The sequence below is a fragment of the Hypomesus transpacificus genome, chromosome 12 (assembly GCF_021917145.1).
Source record: "Hypomesus transpacificus isolate Combined female chromosome 12, fHypTra1, whole genome shotgun sequence".
NCBI classification, from domain to species: domain Eukaryota; kingdom Metazoa; phylum Chordata; class Actinopteri; order Osmeriformes; family Osmeridae; genus Hypomesus; species Hypomesus transpacificus.
The window spans coordinates 5,233,715-5,257,891 of record NC_061071.1 but is presented as its reverse complement, the minus strand read 5'-3'; the positions used below and the strand labels follow the sequence as shown (position 1 = coordinate 5,257,891).

Sequence of the window (24,177 nt, the reverse complement as noted above, 5' to 3'; positions counted from 1 at the left end):
GCCAGGAGTCCTCGGGCGGAGGAGGAGGTTGCCAGGAGTCCTCAGGAGGAGTAGGAGGCGGCCAGGAGTCCTCGGATGGCCTGGCACTGGGCGGCACAACCTCGGGGCGAGGCAGGGGCTCAGGGCAGGAACGAGGCTGGGGCACAGGGCAGGAACGAGGCTGGGGCAAAGGGGAGGAACGAGGCTGGGGCACCGGGCAGGAACGAGGCTGGGGCACCGGGCAGGAACGAGGCTGGGGTACAGGGCAGGAACGAGGCTGGGGCACAGGGCAGGAACGAGGCTGGGCTACAGGACAGGAACGAGGCAGGGGCACAGGGCAGGAACGAGGCAGGGGTACAGGGCAGGAACGAGGCTGGGCTACAGGGCAGGAACGAGGCAGGGGTACAGGGCAGGAACGGGGCTGGGTTCTGGCGGCAGGCGGCCGAAACTCCCTGGCAGGAACAGCCTTGGTGGTCTGGGTGCTGGGCAGCGCAACCTTCTTCGTCCGGGCGCAGGGCGGCACAACCTCAGGATGAGGCAGGGGCACAGGGCAGGATCGAGGCAGGGGCCCATGGCAGGACCGAGGCTGGAGTCGGGGTTCCGGCTGGGGCTGGAACCAGGACTTGGGGTGGGCCTTGAGCTGCAGGCTTCGGGGTCCACCAAAGGCCAGGCGGGTCCCTAGGAAAGGGTTGGGTGAACTCTCTGCTGGGTCCCATCTTGGTCTTAGCATTCTGTCACGACGTGAGGTGGGGTTGGACCCAAATGCAGGGGAGTACCGAGGCATAGCGAGGAACACAGGTTTAATTCTCAAAACGGGAAACAGACAGGGTACACGCAGGGACAAAGGGTAATGCTGCCAGGCCGGCATACAGCTGACCACCTCGCTGAGAAAATAAATGGAGCTGTAGAGCAATGGGGACTTGAAGACCAAGTTATTGCATGCGTTCATAACAACGCGGCCAATATTGTTGCTGCCAACAATCCCACTAGAGTGAACTGGATTTCCGTTGCCTGCTTTGCACACACACTCCAGTTGGCCATAAATGACGGATTTGCACTGTATCTATGTTGGGTAATATTAGCGGCTAGTAAACTTGTTAGCCACTTCAATCACAGCACTGCAGCAACTCACCGGCTTATCCAGTCGTGTAAAACACGGTGGAACTCCGTGTGCGAGATGTTTGATCGGCTGCTGGAGCAGCGGTGAGCTGTTGCTGCTGTGCTGTCGGACCGAACCGTGACCAAACTTCAAGATGCCAGGATCCTGGAGTTGAAAGATGAGTACTGGCAGATGATGTAGGACACACAGCCTGTGCTGTCAACACTTAAATGTGCCACCACGGTTATGTCTGCAGAGAAAGACGTCTCCATCTCGAACACGTAGCCCGTTACCTTCGGCCTCATCAATATCCACCTCATACACAGTGAGGAAGACGGGCCCAGACTCATCGAATTCAAAGCTAAAGTTCAGTCCTCCCTCATCAAGCGAATGCATGTAAGCTAAACGTTTTATTTTATTTAAAATTATTTTCATACTTATATAGCCAATTCGGTCTGCATTTGCAGGTACCCTGAGATGGAAAAACAGGTCAGATGCTTATCTTATTGATTTCCCCCATCATTTACAGGTCCAGTCTGATGAGTTTGTGTCATCTGCCGCCATGATATCATCAATGCTCTCATCACAAGCACCTTGGCTTTCTTACACTAGCACAGAAAATGACTAAATGACTAAATGTAAAATAGCTAGTAAAATGAAACTGGCTGACCTGGGAGAAGCAGCGGAGATCGGTAGGGCTGATATCCCTATGGCTGTGGGAGTCGAGGAGCCTGCGTTGTCTGACACGGACGAGGGGAGCGCAAACACTGGAGTCGCGGCCTCCCAGCATGTCTATGCTATGACACAACTCCTTGGGAAGCACTATACCTCTCAATGCGAGTGTGGCATCGAAGCAGAACTTGAGAACTTTCTGAGGGAAGCTCCCCCACCCCTCGATAGCACCCCTACAGTCTGGTGGAAAGTGAATGGAAAAAGGTTCCCCAGGCTTGCCAAGTTAGCACGGAGGTACCTGTGTATCACAGTGACGTCAGTCTCCTCAGAACGGGTGTTTTCGGCAGCTGGACTGACGGTCACCAGGCTGGTATTTTGGAAAGAAAAAAAAAACGAGGGTCAGTTGTGTGCACCTAGCTGTCGGCTCCGCTGTTGGAGGAGTTGTAGGAGTACAGAAAGACTTCATCTTGTAATAAAGATCTCAATGAGATCACTGCATTTTAATATAGCCTATAAATAGTGAATTTTAATATAAAAATGTTAATGATTAATCGAAAATCGATCGTTAATTCTCCCGACGATCGATTAAGACAATTTAGTCGAATGCCCATCCCTAATCGCTACCCGCATTCCCTGTGAGATTCAAATTGATGACGAACCAGATTGTAGATTGTGACTCAAGACTGTGGAGTTTTTAACTCTTCCAAGGAAAGTTGTCCTCCATAGGTGATGCCGTTTAACTGGCAAGATTTAGCTTATTTCGAATTGAATATAATCCGTTACTAGTTCCTTGTTTAAACAAGTAACGCGTTACTTAATTTAGTCTTTTAGTCGCGAGCCCTCAGAATCTAGCTAAAAGTATAGGAAAGTTAAGGATATTTTTCACCAGGTAGGCCTACCTACGAAAACGTCTTAATCTGCTCGACAGGTGGGTTCCCATTCGTTCTTTTGGTGAGCAGTCTCAAGAGCCCAATCTACCCGGAGTCATGGAGCCGACCAGCTAAATAGTTATTTACAGTGACGTGCGGTGATGTCAGTAAGAGGGTAGGCAGTGAGTTATGAAAGCCAGATTACCAAATTTATTGTTAGGCTACTATGTTCAAAACAGTAAATGCAGTAAACAGTAGGCAGTAGCTTACAGCCGCTGAATGTTAGCACAGCCACATAGCTAATTTTTTCATGCCAGTCTGTTTGAAAAGATCGAAAACATGTTGTCCCTTTTGCTGCAGTAGTCCATCTAAGTCTGGCGTTAGACCTCCCTCTTGCTATTAACTCCTTTTTTGAATAAAATCGAGTTTGGAGAAATTCCTCAACTCTGATATCGGCAGACACCGCTGCTGTCATTTTGACTTGAATTTTGCGGGGATTACGCTTACAACGTAGCCAGTGTAATGACGTTGCTGCGCATATTTCCAGTAATATCTCGATTGTAATCGGTCCATGTTTGATACGTAACGTAGATGATTACTGGCATAACATATTTACGTGCAAAGGCACAGCAGAGTTGTGCTTTTCGACGTACATGTTAAAGAATACAGGATCGAAGTGCGCATGCGCAACATGAGTTTTTCGTTGTCGTCCGCAATGAATGGACAGTAAAAGCACTGCTTATTCTACCATTTTGTTGTATTTGATTATGCATAACTGCTACATTTGTCATCGTAACGTCTAAACAATTGGAATAACACACATATTGCATATATAAATCACAAGAATAATCAGTAAAAATACAAATACAAGTTTAGTAAATACAATTATTTAATAAACATTTTTACGTTTGAATTTTGGCAGGGTAGGCAGTGCCGACCTTGCCTACCCTGACTGCACGTCACTGGTTATTTAAGAGTTGCATCATGCAGTGCCGCTTCTTCTTTTTTTTAGTCGCGAGCCCTCAGAATCTAGCTAAAAGTATAGGAAAGTTAAGGATATTTTTCACCAGGTAGGCCTACCTACGAAAACGTCTTAATCTGCTCGACAGGTGGGTTCCCATTCGTTCTTTTGGTGAGCAGTCTCAAGAGCCCAATCTACCCGGAGTCATGGAGCCGACCAGCTAAATAGTTATTTACAGTGACGTGCGGTGATGTCAGTAAGAGGGTAGGCAGTGAGTTATGAAAGCCAGATTACCAAATTTATTGTTAGGCTACTATGTTCAAAACAGTAAATGCAGTAAACAGTAGGCAGTAGCTTACAGCCGCTGAATGTTAGCACAGCCACATAGCTAATTTTTTCATGCCAGTCTGTTTGAAAAGATCGAAAACATGTTGTCCCTTTTGCTGCAGTAGTCCATCTAAGTCTGGCGTTAGACCTCCCTCTTGCTATTAACTCCTTTTTTGAATAAAATCGAGTTTGGAGAAATTCCTCAACTCTGATATCGGCAGACACCGCTGCTGTCATTTTGACTTGAATTTTGCGGGGATTACGCTTACAACGTAGCCAGTGTAATGACGTTGCTGCGCATATTTCCAGTAATATCTCGATTGTAATCGGTCCATGTTTGATACGTAACGTAGATGATTACTGGCATAACATATTTACGTGCAAAGGCACAGCAGAGTTGTGCTTTTCGACGTACATGTTAAAGAATACAGGATCGAAGTGCGCATGCGCAACATGAGTTTTTCGTTGTCGTCCGCAATGAATGGACAGTAAAAGCACTGCTTATTCTACCATTTTGTTGTATTTGATTATGCATAACTGCTACATTTGTCATCGTAACGTCTAAACAATTGGAATAACACACATATTGCATATATAAATCACAAGAATAATCAGTAAAAATACAAATACAAGTTTCGTCGTCGTCGTCGTCGTCGTCGTCATCTGCCGCTTGTCCGGGGATCGGGTCGCGGGGGCAGCGACCTAAGCAGGGAGGCCCAGACTTCCCTCCCCCCGGCCACTTCCGCCAGCTCTTCCTGGGGGACCCCAAGGCGTTCCCAGGCCAGCTGAGAGACATAGTCCCTCCAGCGTGTCCTGGGTCTTCCCCGGGGCCTCTTCCCAGTGGGACGTGCCCGGAACACCTCACCAGGGAGGCGTCCAGGAGGCATCCTAATCAGATGCCCGAGCCACCTCAGCTGGCTCCTCTCGACGCGGAGGAGCAGCGGTTCTACTCTGAGCCCCTCCCGGATGACCGAGCTTCTCACCCTATCTCTAAGGGAGAGCCCGGACACCCTACGGAGAAAGCTCATTTCGGCCGCTTGTATTCGCGATCTCGTTCTTTCGGTCACTACCCATAGTTCGTGACCATAGGTGAGGGTAGGAACGTAGATCGACTGGTAAATAGAGAGCTTCGCCTTTCGACTCAGCTCCTTCTTCACCACGACGGACCGATGCAGAGCCCGCATCACTGCGGACGCCGCACCGATCCGCCTGTCGACCTCGCGCTCCATTCTTCCCTCACTCGTGAACAAGACCCCGAGATACTTGAACTCCTCCGCTTGGTTCAGGATCTCCTCCCCGACCCGGAGATGGCACTCCACCCTTTTCCGGTCGATTACCATGGCCTCAGATTTGGAGGTGCTGATTCGCATCCCAGCCGCTTCACATTCGGTTGCGAACCGCTCCAGTGAGAGCTGAAGGTCACGGCCCGATGAAGCCAACAGGACCACATCATCCGCAAAAAGCAGCGACCCGATCCTGAGGTCACCAAACCGGACCCCCTCAACACCCTGGCTGCGCCTAGAAATTCTGTCCATATAGGTAATGAACAGAATCGGTGACATAGGGCAGCCCTGGCGGAGTCCAACCCTCACCGGAAACAAGTTCGACTTACTACCGGCAATGCGGACCAAACTCTGGCACCGGTCGTACAGGGACCGGACAGCCCCGATCAGGAAATCCGGTACCCCGTACTCTCGGAGCACCCCCCACATGAGCCCCCGAGGGACACGGTCGAACGCCTTTTCCAAATCCACAAAACATGTGTAGACTGGTTGGGCGAACTCCCATGTACCCTCCAGGACTCCGCGGAGGGTATAAAGCTGGTCCACTGTTCCACGGCCAGGACGAAAACCACATTGCTCCTCCTGAATCCGAGGTTCGACAATCCGACGGACCCTCCTCTCCAGGACCCCTGAATAGACTTTCCCAGGGAGGCTGAGGAGTGTGATCCCCCTAAAGTTGGAGCACACCCTCCGGTCCCCCTTTTTAAAGAGGGGAACCACCACCCCGGTCTGCCAGTCCAGAGGCACTGTCCCCGATGTCCACGCGATGTTGCAGAGTCGTGTCAACCAAGACAGCCCTACAACATCCAGAGCCTTAAGGAACTCCGGGCGGACCTCATCCACCCCAGGGGCCCTGCCACCGCGGAGCTTTTCAACCACCTCGGCGACCTCAGCCCCAGAGATAGAAGGGCCCCCCCCGATGTCCCCAGACTCTGCCTCCACGTCGGAAAGCGTGTTGGTGGAATTAAGGAGGTCTTCGAAGTATTCCTTCCACCGATCCAGGACGTCCCCCGTCGAGGTCAGCAGCGCACCATCCCCACCGTATACAGTGTTGACAGAGCACTGCTTCCCCCTCCTGAGCCGCCGGATGGTGGTCCAGAACCTTTTTGAAGCCGTTCGGAAGTCATTCTCCATGGCCTCGCCGAACTCCTCCCATGCCCGGGTTTTTGCCTCCGCGACCGCCAAAGCCGCGTTCCGCTTGGCCTGCCGGTACACATCAGCTGCCTCTGGAGTCCTACCAGCCAATAAAGTCCGATAGGCCTCCTTCTTCAGCTTGACGGCATCCCTCACCTCCGGAGTCCACCACCGGGTCCGAGGGTTACCGCCGCGACATGCACCGACCGCCCTGCGGCCGCAGCTCCGGTCAGCCGCTTCAACAATGGAGGCCCGGAACATGGCCCATTCGGACTCAATGTCCCCGGCCCCCCCCGAGACATGATCGAAGCTCTCCCGGAGGTGGGAGTTGAAGCTCCTTCTGACAGAGGGTTCCGCCAGACGTTCCCAGCAGACCCTCACATTACGTTTGGGCCTGCCAGGCCTGACCGGCGTCCTCCCCCACCATCGAAGCCAACTCACCACCAGGTGGTGATCAGTTGACAGCTCCGCCCCTCTCCTCACCCGAGTGTCCAAGACATGCGGCCCCAAGTCCGATGACACGACTACAAAGTCGATCATCGAACTGAGACCTCGGGTGTCCTGGTGCCAGGTGCACATATGGACACCCTTATGCTTGAACATGGTGTTCGTTATGGACAAACCGTGTCTAGCACAGAAGTCCAACAACAAAACACCACTCGGGTTCAGATCGGGGGGGCCGTTCCTCCCAATCACGCCCCTCCAGGTCTCACTGTCATTGCCCACATGAGCATTGAAGTCCCCCAGGAGGACGAGGGAATCCCCAGGAGGAGCGCTTTCCAGCACCCCCCCCAGAGACTCCAAAAAGGGTGGGTACTCTGAGCTGCCGTTTGGTGCATAAGCACAAACGACAGTGAGGACCCGTCCCCCCACCCGAAGGCGGAGGGAGGCTACCCTCTCGTCCACCGGGGTGAACCCCAATGTACAGGCGCCGAACCGAGGGGAAACCAGTATTCCCACCCCAGCTCGACGCCTCTCACCAGGGGCAACTCCAGAGTGGAAGAGAGTCCAGCCCCTCTCAAGGAGACTGGTTCCGGAGCCCACGCTGTGCGTCGAGGCGAGGCCGACTATATCTAGCCGGAAACTCTCTACCTCGCGCACCAGCTCAGGCTCCTTTCCCGCCAGCGAGGTGACGTTCCACGTCCCTAAAGCTAACTTTTGCAGCCGAGGATCGGACCGCCAAGGCCCCCGCCTTCGGCCGCCGCCCGTCTCACACTGCACCCGACCCCCATGACCCCTCCTGCGGATGGTGAGCCCACTGGAAGAGGGTCCCACGTTGTCTCTTCGGGCTGTGCCCGACCGGGCCCCATGGGAAAAGGCCCGGCCACCAGGCGCTCGCCATCGAGCCCCACCCCCGGGCCTGGCTCCAGGGGGGGGCCCCGGTGACCCGCTTCCGGGCAGGGGCAACTGAGAACCATTGTTGTATTTCTTCATGGTTGGTTTTTTGAGCCACTCTTTGTCTGGTCTTTCACCTGGAACCTGTTTGCCTTGGGTGACCCTACCAGGGGCATGAAGCCCCCGACAACATAGCTTCCAGGATCACTAGGACACGCAAACCCCTCCACCGCGGTAAGGTGGTGACTCAAGGAGGGGTGGTGATACAAGTTTAGTAAATACAATTATTTAATAAACATTTTTACGTTTGAATTTTGGCAGGGTAGGCAGTGCCGACCTTGCCTACCCTGACTGCACGTCACTGGTTATTTAAGAGTTGCATCATGCAGTGCCGCTTCTTATGGAGGATTATAGGGGCCAAAACTAAATAAATAAATATTTGGATAAATAAATAATTATATAACACAAAGCTTAAATAAATGACACAAAATCGTGAACACATTTTCATTGATGTCTGTCAGTTAGGGCCAATATCATTCCTATAATTTCAGCGAAGCTCTCAATATGATGTTAAAAAAAAAGTGAACTGGCAGGTGCCTCCATCTCTTCAGCTTCCGCCAACATTTCGACCACTGTAGCATTCAATATTTCATTCATTGAATCCGCACAAGGTGCTGCCACCTTGGAATAGTCAAAAGCAGTCGATTCAAGTTGAACCACCAATCAGAGGCTTTGACCCGCCCCCGGACTTGGTGACGGGGGACGACAGATTTATTTTGCTGCAGGAAGTTTCACCGTGGATAAATGTAAGTATAAATACATAAATGTAAGTATAAATAAATAAATGTAAGTATAAATAAATAAATGTAAGTATAAATGAATAAATGTAAGTATAAATGAATAAATGTAAACACATGAAAACGTAAACATATATATATATACACACAAATACATGTAACATTTATATATTTTGTGTCATTTATCTAAGCATTGTGTTATATAGCTATTTAATTATCCAAGTATTTATTTATTTAGTTTTGGCCCCTATAATCCTCCATAGCTTCTAGCCATTTTGGTGCCCTAGGCATAACTCCTTTATTATGCCCCCCCCCCCCCCCCCCCCCCCGAAAAAAACCTGTTTATTTTTGCCAGTTTAACTTTTTATTACCAAACATATAACTCAATACCAATAGCCTAACACAACAGCAGCAGCATCACAATGTAACACCTATTAGTGGTGGTTCTCTGCTGTGTATCTGTCCCTAAACAGCGGGTTGAGGGTGGTTGATCAGGGCTTGGCAGGGACGGACTGGGAGTAAAAATAGGCCCTGGACTTTGATCCAGACCGGCCCACCAGAGCCGGCTCCTATACGCCACCACAGCTGCCCAGCCAATGCATCCACATTCTGTGTATGATGTGATGCTAGTTAGTTACGGAGTTCCCGACTTAATGCGAGCGCACAACACGCGCGAGCAGAATGTTTGGGCCTTTACTTCAGCGCAATTTTTTTTTTTAAGCTTCATATAAAATAGACAGCCGTTTTTCAATTGGTAAAACCTTGTCTAGTGAAGGTGATGTCTTTTTGTCCCTTAATTTTTCAGCCCCACCCTTACGTTTCTTAGCCTGGTTTTCCAAATTAGAAACATTTAAAACTGAAAGCATGCAGCTCCATAAGGAGCTCTCCACCATTACTCATTTAAAAACGATTTGATAAGTCGAAAATAAAAGCATCATAGAATGTAAAGTAAAGTAACAGCTAACAGCTAGCTGGCGTCAGTTAGCCTACTTGTAAAATACATAGACATGTTTCACAGTAAAATCTCAATTTAGCTTGCACCTAACATATTTGAGTGTGCTAACATTAGCAATAACGTCAATAACGTAAATTAGCAGCACATTTCCCGGATTTAACAATGATTAAACATGGACTTACCTGAAAGTGATGCACGGGCATCATCTCGCAGTTTCTTTCTCTTTCTTATTTCTGCCCCTGATTCCTGTTGTCTTTTTGAGGCCATTTTCGAAAAGTTGACCTAGCCTCCTGTCAAAGTTCGTCAGGCCACTGATAGGAAAGGGCAACCACGGCGAGCTTGGGAAGTTGCGTGGCAGGGGGCACCATCATAACTTTTTGAGCAATTAAATATATCTCTTGTTCTGCCTGTTTTGTGATATACATACCTAAAAGGTGCCGAATATTTCTATACTGGATTAATATCGGCATTATAATTATTACAACTATGATGATTTTTCAGTTGGCAATTTTTTGGTGCCCCTCAGGACTTGATGCCCCCTCTGGATTTGGTGACCCCTCAGGATTTATGGGCGCGGCGGTACCGCCGTACTGCTCAAATACCACCTAAACACAAAGCATCCCTTAGCTAATGCAGAAGATGCCGGGCCAAGCACTGATGTAACGCAGGGAAGTGTCGTCGTCACACTAGTATGTTTGACTGCAACCATGGACGGATTAAGAAACCACGGGCCCCTGGGCCTGGACGTGTTTTTTTTACGCCGTTCATTCTTTTATCGCGAGATTAACGCGAGATTGTTTCGTTCAAAAAACTGTTCAAAATAATTTTTTTAAGCTCATGTAAGGAATCTCACTTGCCCTAGTTAAGGCCTACCAGTAAAACATATTTAAAGGATCATACAGTGAAATATTATGATGTGTTATGATTGAGGGGCTCCATTCAGACAGATCAGGGGTGGATAACATCATAATGGGGTCTTCATGAAGAACAACTTTACAGAAATGCCACATAAACAGCGCATTTGTGTGTAGGTTGGGGGTGGGGGTGCTTAGACAGAGCTCTAATGCTATTGTTTTGCACTTGCTTTTTGGATTTCTCCCTACAGAGTTGAAGAGCCCATATTGCATGGAGTACTCAACCCTTCTAAAGTCCTATAGATAAACTGAGGGGATAAACACTCACTTTAAAGGTATCATGATGGTTTTTTTCTTGTGACATCTTCAAAGTGAATGTTTAGGCTATTCTTTACATTTACATTTACATTTTATTCATTTAGCAGACGCTTTTATCTTTAGTTTTTCAGTAGGACTTTTGGGGCCCTGTTATTGACATGAATGACTTAAGCCTAGCATATACCGGCTATGGCACATCGTGTCATATCATCATAATAATACAAAGTTAATAAAAGCTACTTCACGCAGAGGCTCTAGCTTAGGGGCCCCCTGAAATCATGGGCCCCTGGTGCCGCTAGGCTCGTTCGATAATCCATCCCTGAGTAGGACTATTGGGGCCCTGTTACTGACATGAATGACTTAAGCCTAGCATATACCGGCTACGGCGCATCGTATCATATCAATACAAAGTTAATAACAGAGACTTCACGCAAAGGATCTGGCTTAGGGGCCCCCTGAGCTCATGGGCCCCTGGTGCCGGTAGGCTCGTTCGGTAATCCATCCCTCAGTAGGACTATTGGGGCCCTGTTACTGACATGAATGAATTAAGTCTAGCATATACCGGCTACGGCGCATCGTGTCATATCATCATATTCATATCAATACAATGTTAATAACAGCAACGTCACGCGCGGAGGCTCTGGCTTATGGGCCCCCTGAGCTCATGGGCCCCTGGGCCTGGGCCCGGCAGGCCCGTTCGTTAATCCATCCCTGAGTGCAACCGAGGCAAGGCCGTCAGCAATGCCGGAATTCAAATGAGCCATTTTAATCTAGATTAATTCCAAGATTACGTGAGATTAATGTAGATAAATAAAATCTATACCCACCACTACTCTTGGCAGGTTTCTAAGAGACTGTTACCACCATCCTTCAATCTCTTTACCCCGTTGCCTTCTGGCAGGCGTTACCGCAGCATCCGGTTGCGCACACGCAGACTGGACAGTTTCTATATGGACATTGATTCACTGCACACTAGTCGCTTATACACTGTCACTTTCAGTACTGGTTGCACTATCAGTAACATTGCACTACTGTACCTCACTGTACTTCGCCATCAGGCTCCTGTATGGTTATTGACATAGTCACTGACCTGCAATTTTGCACTATTGTACTGTACTCCACATAGGTTAAAATAGGTTATAGGGTTGTTATAGGTGTTATGTGCATTTAAGGTTAGTATAGTGTATTATTAATAAGTTGTCTGTATATTTAGGGAGTTTTAGTATAGGGTTAGTATAGTCGATTATGTATTGCTATCTGTATATTTAGGAAGTTTCACTTATTTAAGATCAGCATAGATGTAAATTATGTTCTGTGTACTTATATGTCATGTTATGCCAGGTGCTTGCGTTGTCTTGTCTTACTGTAAGAATTTCAGTGCCCAGTCTGACCTTATGTTGTTCTGTGTACCTGAAAAATAAAAGACTTGAACTTGACTTGAACTCTTGACACAGTTAGCACAACATGTCTGTGTTGGCTGTACAATTAACACAAATCGTGTTGCTTTGACACAAAATGCATAGTGTAAACACAAATTTAAAATGCTTGAACTTCTTTTACACACAAGGTCAACCAGGACCAAAACAATTGATTTTTACTGCCCAATTTACCATTGCTTTCAAACTGTATGTCGAAACAGATAACATCATGTTCAAGACCTAGCTTATTGGCTAAAGTCAAAGTGAACAGCTGTTAATATTGTGAATTGAAACACAAATATATCCCCTGTATTTTATTCCATTGCTACTGAGAAACAGCTGGTTGAAGTTATGCAAATACTGTAAATTACAGCTGATTCCCAACTAGGAAACACTCAGGTATTGAGGTTCTTTCAATCGCATGACCATACAGTAAAGAGGACCTCTTTGGGCTGATCTTGTGTGGAAAAACAACAATATAGAGCAACACATAGAAAGTAAGAAGACAGTAATGCTGCACGAGGGAGAGGAAGACAAGTACCAGGACAAGGGAGAGGAGTAGTACAAGGGCAAGGGATAGGAAGACAAATGCCAGGACAAGGGAGACGAGTGGGACAAGGGCAAGGGAGAGGAAGACAAGTACCAGGACAAGGGAGAGGATTGGGACAAGGGCAAAGGGAGAGGGATAAGAAGACAAGTACCAGGACAAGGGATAGGAAGACAAGTACTAGGACAAGGGAGAGGAAGACAAGTACCAGGACAAGGGAGAGGAAGACGAGTACCAGGACAAGGGAGAGGAAGACGAGTACCAGGACAAGGGAAAGGAAGACAAGTACCAGGACAAGAGAGAGGAAGAAGAGTACCAGGACAAGGGAGAGGAAGACAAGTACCAGGACAAGAGAGAGGAGTGGGGCAAGGGAGAGGAGTTAAAATGTGTGGTGGCGCTCAGAGAAGGCCCAGAGCTAGGGTAATGCTGTAAATGGCAGCTATATTGCATATTTCTTGCAGTAATGTTCTGTTGCAAATGAAGCCTTTTACTACAGCAATTATGTTTCTGTCTTTTTTTCAATACAGTAACCGTACATTCTATAAAGCTACTCTGAGATGGGTCATTCATTTTTTGTTTCTGAATTTCTGGAGTAAAAGAAACAAAATGCATGCATTTACTAAACCTAACAAAACACAATTGTAGAGAAGCCTTAAAAGAAACTGCATTGCAAATACAATCTATATACTGCGAGACCTGACACAAAAAATAATGCAGTTTCTGTAATTCTATCTGATGTTAGTGTTTTTTATGACATTGTGCTATGATTGACTAAATGTTCCTGTGGAAAGAGAATTTGTGTTAGTGTTTTGGTAGACATGGTGTAATGTTTAGTGTATTTTTGTGTTATGACAATTAGTGTTTGAGTTTAGTTTACCTTGTGTGATTTTGAGCATGAAATTAACAGTTTTTCCAATTGTATGTCGTAGATGTATTGGTGCGTTAAGAGTTTAAGAAACTTGTTAGAAGTATTGAAAACATTTTCATAACGATTGTAAAAAAAAATATTGAGTAGAGAAGGCACTGTAGCTTGTACAACTGATGTTCAGGACAACAGTCGAGATAATATCTTTTAATGTTGCTCAAAAAAGCACATTTCATTTTATACCACTTCATTAGAAGTTAAGAAAAAAAGAGTTCTGTTATAAAAAGACAAACAGATCAGTGGTTTCTCAACAAGGCAAGTGGTGACACAACATAAATAGCAAAAAAATGATTAAAAACAACCATTTTAGAATGTTTTATGGTCAGGCTCCTCCACTTGATAGTTGACCTGATCACACCAATGCATTATAATGCTGCAACATGAGACCATATACAAAGCTAAACTTGAGTGAGCACAAAATCTATAAATACAGTACAAATGTAGTCTCGAACCAAACGTCAAGTCCTACCAGTCCCTTTTCCATGTCTTCACTAAGTGAGACTGTTGGCACAGTCAGTCAGTAAAATTAGGTGGGGGTTTGATTGGGATTCACGAAGGAGGTATTGTGCAACTTCAGCAGCTTTCAAACAGCATCGATCGTTCTCGCTTGGGATTCACATGAGTGCTTTAAAACGTGTAAACATTTCTTTGATGACATCATCTTTGGGCTTCCGCTGGGCCGAAGAATCCACCCATTAGATCAGTCAGTGGTGTGGGTAAACTGCCTGTAAAACAAGAAGTTTCCATTCAAATTCTGCGCAGAGTTTGTGTGAGTGTGAATTCAAATGAAAATATATAGTTGGTGTTTATTTTACCCGGTTCCTATTGTGTCTACTGTAGGCGTCTTCAGTAGGGTGTGTGCTGAATGACTCCTTGCTCTGGCAGTCAGAGCTGGTGCCATCTATGAAGCTGGCAGCGCTGACTGAGTAGGTGTTGTACCCACTGTCCACCTATACACACAACCACACACAGAATGAAAGTGACCTACCACCAAGTATCTCCATGTCTAGCCTACTTCAAATTTTTGTGTAATGTTAGCACCTAGCTAGTCCAGCAATAGCCCAGCCCTGGCCCCCATACTGGCCCAGTCCTTACCCCCCCCATCTAGCCTGTCCCTGACCCATGTCTATTCCCTCAACCCACCTGCATACTGCTGCTGTCTGTGGGGATGCAGCTTCCCTCGGCCAGCAGAGACACAAACATGTGGGATGTGTCCACTGCCAACGCACTGCCCATACGAGAGCTGGTGAGACACACAGATGGCACCTCTTCTTCCTCCTCCTCCTCTGTGGCGACCAGCTCATCTTCCTCCTCTCCTGCCTCCTCCATCTGGATGGGCTCCAGGCACCCAGGAGTCTCCCCAAGCCTGGCCACAGCCAGCCCAGGAGACGGGGAGCACGGCTCCATCTCCATGACCGGCAGGGGGCTGGGAGGCAGCCAGAGGACGTTCTGGTTCTCCAGGAGCTTAGGGTTAAGGATGGGGGAAACGCGAGGGGGCGAGGCCCAGCAGCGGGCCCTGGATCTGGGATTGACCCGGGTACGGCCCTGTGGCTGGAGGGGGGAGCAGTTGCGGATGGGGGAGCAGCCCTCCACGTAGGGGCTCTCTGTTTGGGCGTTCACCTCCATCTCCAGCGGCGCAGCCTCCGGGGTGACGAAGCTCAGCTTCTTCCTCTCACCTGACAGGAAGTGACATGACCACACTCCGATAAGGACATTTACAATGATACGACCAATAACAAACAAATAATTCCCTTCAGTCAGTGTTAATTTGAGAATTCATGGTACAGATCTACTTATCTGTATGGAATATGTACCAACTGTAAGATTGTACATACTATGAGAAAAGTAGGTGTGAGGTCACATGACCAGCATCCTACCTGCTCCCTGGGGTGTGGTTGTGGCCTCTGGACCAATAGGAGACAGCGTAGGGGACTTGAAGGTGGCGGGGGACGACTTATCAGGAAACAGAGGGCTGGCACCATTGCCCAGGCTGTAGGCCCGGCCACGACCATGGATGGGACTGGATGAGAACTGTCCCTACGCAGGAGAAAACACAGTCGTGTGTCAATAAAGTCGTTTTTTGTTTTTTTCATTGACATGACAATACAGTACCTACTGGCAACTTGCGACTAATAAACCAATCTACAATAAATGGGAGGGTTACCGTGGAGGGGGTGATGGCAGTTATGCCACAGGAGAAAGGAGAGGACAGAGGTCCGCCTCCCCCTGGGGGTCTCTCCTTCGCACAGGACGCCTCCCTCTCTGGGCTGGAGGGGTTGGAGGAGTCTGACCCGCTGCCCTGGCCGTCCAGGAACAACTTCCTCCTCAGAGAGGAAGTACTTAGGCTCTCCTGCACCTGGTCACAAAGCTCCTCTGATAAGCAATACGCTGCTGCAAGGGACATAGTAAGACAGAAAGAGACAATAAGAAAGAGAAGCAGGGACAGAGGAAGAGAGATACACGGAGAGAGAGAGAATCCAGGGGAGAGAGAGAGGTTTCAGTAAGGCTTCATCTCTACTAGACACTCCTCATTAAAAGGCTACATGCACCAGAGTATTCAGAGATTCTGAAAGATGTACCCAGTATTGTCTCCACATCTAAACCCACAGGTAAGGAGAGGGTTGTCTGACAGGACACTGCAACACACACAACATGAAGAGAAACATCATTAGTCATGTTAGACATTTACAATGATCATTCAAATAGTAACATTAAACAGTAACATTAAACAAAACAAGTCCTATTACAAAGACTGCTAAGTACAAACCATTGTTCTTCTTGGTTATCAAAGGCTCTTCAATAATCAGTTGGGGCAAGGGACCTGGTGCAGAAATACACCAAGATGAGACATAAAACTCAGTAAAGTTAGACTTGTAAAAGAGTGCATTAAACAGTATACCCACTTACACCATACACACAACTATTGCCCGATAGACTCTTTATACATACTTTTCCCTGACTGCAACTGTAATGATTGCTTATTGGCTGGACCTGCCCATGGGGAGGGAACAATGGCTTCTTTTGTGAAAAACTGTAAAGAGAAGACAAAACATGGCTCCTGTCAATGTGTCCAAACTCGTTGAGCTCATGAGCTGATTGCCTACAACAGCAGTTGAGATCTAAAGGGGATAGGCGTAGCTTAACCTCAGTGGCAGAGCACAATAGAGAATTTGACCACAGATCAAGACGTCGCAGGTTCAAATAGACCCCCCCCCCGGTACGCCGCTTGGGATAAACGATGAACGAACACACAAGTTTGTCAGAAGTACCGAAGCACCAATCTGGGGTCACTAACAGAGAAGAGATCCCCACCTGCTCGATGGCGTTCTGCCTCTTCTCCTCTATATCGGTGTCTGTCCTGAGAGGTTGAACAACAAAGCTTGTGTCAGTGGCCAGCGTCTCCTCAACTGTACTGTCGCAAGACAACTTAACACCTCCAACGCAAAACATCTTTGCTGTCATCAATCAACAGAGCTCCATGGTGTGCACGCCACAGCAGAGCAAGACACCAGCTAGCATTGTAGCTAACTAGCCAGCTAGCCGTGTTCTGACCTGCTCTGACTGAAGTAGACGGACTGGCGATGGATGTCTTCGGCGTCTATGTGTACTGGGTGCATGGAAGCCATGTCATCTATGGACCAGCTGAACTTAGCTGGCGTCTGAAAGAGAGGAGAGTAAGGGAGGGGAGTTAGTATTCCTGTAGTCACTTACGGCATAGTTCCAACTGAGAGACTCTTAACGAGGTCAACCATGAGGCAATAGGGGTAAATCATTTATCTAGCTTTTGATCAAACATGCAGCTAAATCACTTCAGATCAGAGATTGTGAAACAGTATGGTACCAGGCAGTCCAAGCCACCCCAAGTGTGTACACCAAACTCACAGCGCCGGACGGTTTGCGGGTCTTGAAGACAGAGGGGCTAGGGACCAGAGACTCATGCAGGTGGTGGTAGTCGTTGGGGCTCTCGAAAGGGTTGCGGATGGCTGGTTGGCCTGGGGTTTCTGGGGTGATATGAGGGTCAAGACCATCCATCATTTTGACTGGCCACCAACCTAGATCTGGGTGAAATAATGGGGGTTTCGTTTTTAGTGGTGATCATTTCACTTAGAGGCAACTCACAGTAAAATGTGTTCAAAAGTAGCAAGTTACTTTGTTTTGCAAGCAGGGTTGCCAACTGTCTTGTTTTAGCTGGGAGATACCCTATATTGGGGAAAAGGGTTTGTCCCGTACAGGACCTCCCTTATTATTGACAGCTATTGTACTCTTACCAGGCACTCTTCAGAGCCTAGATCTGATACAACAGTAGTTGATTTATGTCTATGGGTGATACCACCTGTCATCCATTCACAGGCCCTCTTATGCTCATCAATTGTACGTAGCGTAAGTAAGCATAACAGGAAACATTGATCTATCAGGTATCAGACATCATTTCAGAGGCGAATAACGCCGCAGGACTAAATTAGCCTATGACATCCGTTTTGCATCTTGTATCTTTAGCCAAATATAAATAGGGTATTCTAGTTTATTTTCCATGTAACTGTGTGTAGCTAAAGCTAGCTATCCTAGCAGTAAATCAGTTGGAGTCACACCTGTGCTATGCTAATAGTAGACTTGGTGACTCATGTCTTTTTTCCATTTGAGATGTTTGTTAGTTTTTTGGCTGATTTATTTGATCATGTATTTTTAGGTTTATTCACACAAATGTATGTAATGAAAGGATTAGTAAAGCTATAGACTCATTGTAATACACATTTCTTGCCTTTCCAATTGAATAATAACATGCATATATTCCGCCAGCGTACCGTTTTTTCCGTATTTGATACGAGAAAGTTAAAAACCCTATTTGCAAGGAAACTAAACAAGCTAACAAACTACCTACTGTACTAGTCCAGTAGAAGTGGTTGGCTTATAATAATACCTCACATTTAGTCATCAAAATTGATGCTCTTTCGAGCTAGATGTAATAATCATCTACTGCATAGCGTTGGCTACTTGCTTAATTCCCAATACAAATCTAATTTGCATTTAATTTGTAATACTGATACTCACTATTAGCAGCAGAAGCCTTTTATACAAACAGCAATGCAAGCTTGAGTCCAGTGATTCTGTTCAAACGTTTGTTTCAATTTAACCACGACGCCCGCCAGCCAATAGCACCAAACAGGAAATGCCTATAAGCCTATCCGAACGAAGACTACTAAAACAGCCAACCAGGGCAAAATGTCGTCACTTCTCCTTATTCCGGTTTGTGTCGGTATGGATGTTGTGACTGATTGTGATGTGTGACCTGTTTGTTATCTACAAGCTAACCGCGCGTCCTTTCTGTGCATGACTATGACTGTTTGCTAACTGGCCGTAGCCAAATGTTTAGGAGAATTCGTTTCCTTTTAATTAATAGCTTGGTGCTAAAAACGTGCAAACCTTACAACACTTGGTAGGATAACAGCATCCCCATGGCAAGTGGCGCTGGTAATGCAAACATGAACGCTGTCCGGGAAACGATGGATGGTAGGTGGACTACTAGTTTGTCTGGCTGGGTAACGTTACAGTAGCACTGTACATGGCTAGAGCTAGCTAGCTGCCCTAGTCTAACTAACCAGCCATTGAAAATACAATTCTGATCTAATCTAGCTTCGCAAACTAGCTGACCAGTGGTGTAGATGTCCTAGTTGCAGTGTTTTTGCCCGTAGTTTTTACTTAAATTGTTATTCTATCTAACAGGTCAGTAGTTTATTCTCCAGTACTGTACCAGTGTTGATGATTTGTTACCTGTCAAACGTATCCATGGTGACAAGTATTAGTGACGTAAAGAAGTATTTAGCATTAGGCATTTTCTTCGGGAAATGATTTATTAGCCTGTTTCTAGTCGCTATTTAGCTACATCTCTCTTCTCACCCGTGTCTTCCCCACACTAGTCTTACTGGAGATCTCCCGGCTGTTGAACACGGGCCTCGATATGGAATCCCTGTCCATCTGCGTGCGTCTCTGCGAGCAGGGAATCAACCCAGAGGCTCTGTCCTCCGTCATCAAAGAGCTGCGCAAGGCCTCCGACTCCCTCAAGGTACAAATGCCACCAGACACCAATGCACATTGTAGCCCCACCACTGAGTCATTCCACTACATTTATTAATGTGATCAGAGATAGTTTAGCACCCCTTTTAATTTTGTTTTTGTGTGCAATGAAAATACACAATATCTATCCTAGGTTGAGCATTACTCAGTCTAAGGTACCACTTTGATTAGTAGTTTTCAAGCCTAATCCTCAGGGCGCACTGTCCTAAATGTTTTAGATGTTTCCCCGTTCCAACACACCAGATTCAAATTAATGGTTTAAACTATGCAGAAGGCTGATGACAACCATTCATTTTAATCAGGTTGCAGGGAAACATCTGGAAAGTGGGCTCTGAGGACCAGGGTTGAGGACCACTGACTTAGATGTCTGTCCCTGTGGATTACCAGTACTCACTATTTGGGTTTCCACATAAATCAGTTTGTCAGTGTATAGATAGGTCTTGCTTGCATTGCTTTCTTACTGATTCCTTTACTACAACATTAAGTACGTTTGTCAGAAACTAGTATATAATCAGTTGTTTAACTTCTCTCTGTTACAGGCCTCTGAGAACTGCACCAACTGACGATGGTCATATTTTCATGGAATGATTCTGTCTAGAAGATTTTTTCTCTTATCAAGTCCGTTGCATCAGTGTTGCCAAACCAGTTAATTGCCCTGGCCTGTTCCTAGTGCCTCTGTACACACTCTGAGCTGAAACCATTCATCCAAGAGGACATCCCCTGTGTCCCAAGGAGACATTTTAACAGTGCAGCACCTGGTCTTCATCTCCATCCATCTCCTCTCTTCACCAGTCTTCTCTGCTCAGGCTGGCCATCTTAAATCACAACAATGACAATGGTTTTAGATCACATGATCCAATTGTTGAAAAAAATGCATCGATAATTTATTGTGAATTGTTACATTTTTTTTAATAAATATGACCCTGCTACAAGTTAGGTTTTCTGTCTGTGCGGTTGTACAGTGATGGTTGTTAAAGTTACAATAGATTAGATTCAGTTAAAAATGAACAATTTAGCTCCCATGTGTAAATTTAGGCCCTCTGAGAGTTGAGCAAAACAAAAAGCTCAGTGCCATTGGAATGTCAGTTTCAAATTTTTGGAGTGGCCTGCTACTTCCAGCCAATTATGCTCTGGTAATCCTGTTCCCACCAATTGCCTTTGGTGAGGCGGGCTTTCATCCTTGGCTTATTTTGTGAAACCACTTAAAATTAAACTCGAGCAGGAGGAAAGTGCAGAAGTTAAAGCAAGAATTGGGGGCGCTGCTTCTCATATTTGAATACATTTTATGTAACTGAATGAATCTTTAATTATCACCCCGTGAGTGAAGATGCACACAATTGCATTTTATATCCACAAGGTGGCGGTGGTGCTTTTCTATTTCAGGACAGGTAGTGTCCGATACGAGGCACAGCCTATGAAAATACGTATTTTCCCCCCGAACCCATATCAATTCATTCCTGACCTCTGTCTTTAAAAGTTGTAACATTGTTCTCTAAGGCTGAAAGTAAAACTAATGAAAATGTAATTCAGGATGCCTGTGTGTGAGGATCCTTTACAAGTTTACTGGATGGGTATAATCATTGTTTCAGGACAAGTGTCTAGGGAGGGATAACAACCCATGCAGACAGAAAAGGAGGTCATGAAGGTAATAATTACATCTCCATGGAAACTGTCCAGTCAGCAGGACAGACGTTAACCACAAAGGAGAAACCGTTAAATAATCCTCTCTATGGACAGTATGTTAACCTGGAAGGTTTTTCTGAATTTTCACACATTTGTCATGTTCTTTTACTGCTGTCCCCTCTCAAAAGTGAGACTGTATAGAGCATAACTCACATTTTCAATAGCTGCATAAAAGATGCCGTTGTCTCTGCATGTAGGCTCTGCTCTAATGAACCCAAACCATCAGCGGTCAGGGTTCTGGCTTCAGCCCAGGGATGTGACGACATACCCAGGGTTCTGACTGCAGGTCCAGGGTTCTCTAGAGGACCTGAGTTTTCTACACAGACAGATATGCACAAACAAAACAGTCACAAGAAAGACAAGCCATTCTAGACCCAGTGTAGTGCTAATATGGAAAGATGTTCAGACCAGATCTCTCCTGCGTTAGTTGTTACAAGTGTTGGTTGACCTTGCTTGTTCACCCTTCATTAATAACTGGTTATGCTGTTTAGTTTTAGGATTCTGAGTCCTTTAATATTCATAGCCAGGATATTGGATAATAAACAATTTAGAGAGTCGTTAACGATCATCAGACTAAATAATGGATTATTATCAGATTCCCTTTAAAACTTCCAAAGTATTTTGGTGACTTTGTTGTTTTTGGATGTTTTCCAAACTGATTAGTGGTTGATCTGCTGTACAATTAGTTGCTGCTGCATAGATGCATAATAATCATATATCTGCTATCTTATTGCTGCATTAATTGGTTACATTAGCAAAGCTGTTAATTGAATAATGATCCAGGAGATGTGAACGCAGCAACCTTCACAGTGTGGTGGTGTGAACTCCCTAGTGCTTTCTCTTAATCATAATGAAATGTTGTTGTTGTCTAATTGGCATTTTGTGTGTTGGACTATGTAATGATGGATATGATATGTCTCTGATTACATTATTGGAATGATGCACTGAAGCGTAGAATTTACATTAAGACTGTGTTTAACAGGTGGTCATCTTGCACTGTTGATTAGAGGGAAGCCTCAGATATAGTTCATAATGTTTTCTAATAATCCTCTAGTTATAGATAACTAAATTGAATTAGGAGGAAGGACAACCTGATAGCGTTTTCATAACCTACATGACTCCTTGCTAGAGTTCAACTTCATGATTATTCCATCATCGTATTGCTTCCTACTTCCTGTGTATGCTTGGGATTTCCTGTGTTAGTCTTCCACAAGCCCACATCTAACGGAATTTAGCTGGAACTGTTCTGGAGTTACACTGCACCACACCAAGAGAAGTTCGCTGGAATTGTTCAGGCGTTACACCGAGCCGCCTGTCATCCGCTTCCATTAACCTACAGATCATCCTAACGGACATATTCATCTCCCCAGACTTGTCTGAGAAGACGGCGGCCTGTGTTATGACAGCGGTGTTCATGGTGATTAATGACGGGCTGTTGTGCTTGATAACTGGCAGAGAGTTGCAGCACTTGTTTCAATTAGCCCTGTGAAGGTCGCGCTGCGGCTCGGACCGTCCACATTACCATAAGCATAATCAATTCCCATTATCATATGATGCTGGCCTGTGTATGCATGTGTGTGTGTGTGTATGTGTGTGTTAATTAGAATCATTTCCGCTCCTGTGTGAGGAGAAAAGGAGCTGTCTTGGGGGATTAGGCAGGTCTAACAGCTGATTGGACGGCGATGGCGGCAGCGTGTCTCCTTAGCTGCCTGGTCACCCACTGACCTGCTGCTTTGGAGGGCGGTGCCGTGATGAAGACGAGGAGATAAACATGTTCTAATATCCCTAATGAAAATGGATAGAGTGGTATTTAGGCTTCATTACTACTACTTCATTGTCCTGCGTGTGTGTTTGTTTGCCTGTGAGGGTTTGCTTGTGTTTGTGTGAACAAGGTCAGCTAGCTACCAGACATGCGACATCTAATCCGTTCTGCAGGACCGGACAGCGACCACTCTCGCTTCTTGGTTGGGTCACGTGACCTGGAATACTCAGGGCCTACCTGAAAGTGAAAAGCACCATTGTGACATTTGATGTGTGATCACTGGTCATCTTTCCTCATGCTTTGCTCTCAGCCTCCAGCCTAGCCAGCAAAATAATAAATCCCATAAAATATAGTATAACATACCAATATAACACACTATGCCCTAATATAATAACATAATGGTATATGATATAATAGTATAAGGGATTAGAACATAATAGAATATCTAATACAACACCTCGGAGGAGAAGAAAAGAGACAGAGGGAGTTCGGTGACATTTGTGTCTGCCAGAGAAACAGCTTCCTCAGCAGGAGTTAGTTCTCAAAGACGAAAGTTGTGAGAGCTGTAAGCTCTGAGCTCTCCTCAGGGAGACACTCTATGCTAGGCATAATTAAGCAAATTTGATTAGAATCAAGCTTGACTTCCTCACTTGACTTTTAATGAATGCAAATCGGGCATCTACATCCCTAAGATTAATTTAAGCCAATTAAAAACCACATACCAAGGCTTATTGGAAAGAAGGATAGGAGGAGAGTTAAAGTCCTTTGAGCTGCAGCACTCGATCACTCTCCACACTCTTTTTTTCTCTCTCTCTATCTTTCTGTCTCTGTACCCGCTCTATCACCTTGTTTGCCCCCCCCCCACCTTCCGTCATCCATGGATGAGATTACTATCAGCATGATGTTTGACAGCAGTACTGAGCGTTTCATGTGCAGATAAGGAGGAGCGTCACATGACTCTCTCCATACCAGACCACTCTCTCCAGACCAGACTCTCTCCAGACCAGACTCTCTCCAGACCAGACTGTCTCCAGACCAGACTCTCTCCAGACCAGACTCTCTCCAGACCAGACCAGACTCTCTCCAGACCAGCCTGTCTCCAGACCAGACCAGACCAGACTCTCTCCAGACCAGACTGTCTCCAGACCAGACCAAACCAGACTCTCTCCAGACCAGACTCTCTCCAG

General features: G+C 46.3%; 2 protein-coding genes and 1 long non-coding RNA gene across 5 annotated transcripts; 1 reads left to right on the top strand and 2 right to left on the bottom strand.

Moving 5' to 3' along the window:
• Positions 1-13,611: 13,611 nt before the first annotated feature.
• Positions 13,612-19,401, bottom strand: bora (bora aurora kinase A activator). Of its 3 annotated transcripts, none has more exons than XM_047030433.1 (12): positions 19,369-19,401; positions 17,356-17,531; positions 17,026-17,132; positions 16,786-16,831; positions 16,423-16,504; positions 16,241-16,294; positions 16,053-16,109; positions 15,638-15,864; positions 15,351-15,510; positions 14,617-15,149; positions 14,289-14,423; positions 13,612-14,198 (listed from the first exon to the last, which is right to left on the bottom strand). In XM_047030433.1, exons 2-12 carry the CDS (start codon positions 17,506-17,508, stop codon positions 14,178-14,180), a joined length of 1,575 nt encoding a protein of 524 aa, XP_046886389.1. In that variant the 5' UTR covers positions 17,509-17,531; positions 19,369-19,401; the 3' UTR covers positions 13,612-14,177. The 3 variants fall into 3 exon arrangements, with proteins under 3 accessions (XP_046886389.1, XP_046886391.1, XP_046886388.1); XM_047030435.1 differs by lacking the exon at positions 19,369-19,401 and adding an exon at positions 19,243-19,261; XM_047030432.1 differs by lacking the exon at positions 19,369-19,401 and adding an exon at positions 18,523-18,611.
• mzt1 (mitotic spindle organizing protein 1) lies at positions 18,706-20,477 on the top strand. The gene is made up of 3 exons (XM_047030437.1): positions 18,706-18,981; positions 19,389-19,534; positions 20,085-20,477. The coding sequence occupies exons 1-3, from the start codon at positions 18,927-18,929 to the stop codon at positions 20,106-20,108; spliced, it is 225 nt and encodes a 74-aa protein (XP_046886393.1). The 5' UTR covers positions 18,706-18,926; the 3' UTR covers positions 20,109-20,477.
• LOC124474385 lies at positions 20,370-23,216 on the bottom strand. Its single transcript, XR_006956819.1, has 2 exons — positions 23,134-23,216; positions 20,370-21,544 (listed from the first exon to the last, which is right to left on the bottom strand). It is a non-coding gene; the product is annotated as an uncharacterized LOC124474385 (long non-coding RNA).
• Between the last annotated feature and the right edge of the window lie 961 nt (positions 23,217-24,177).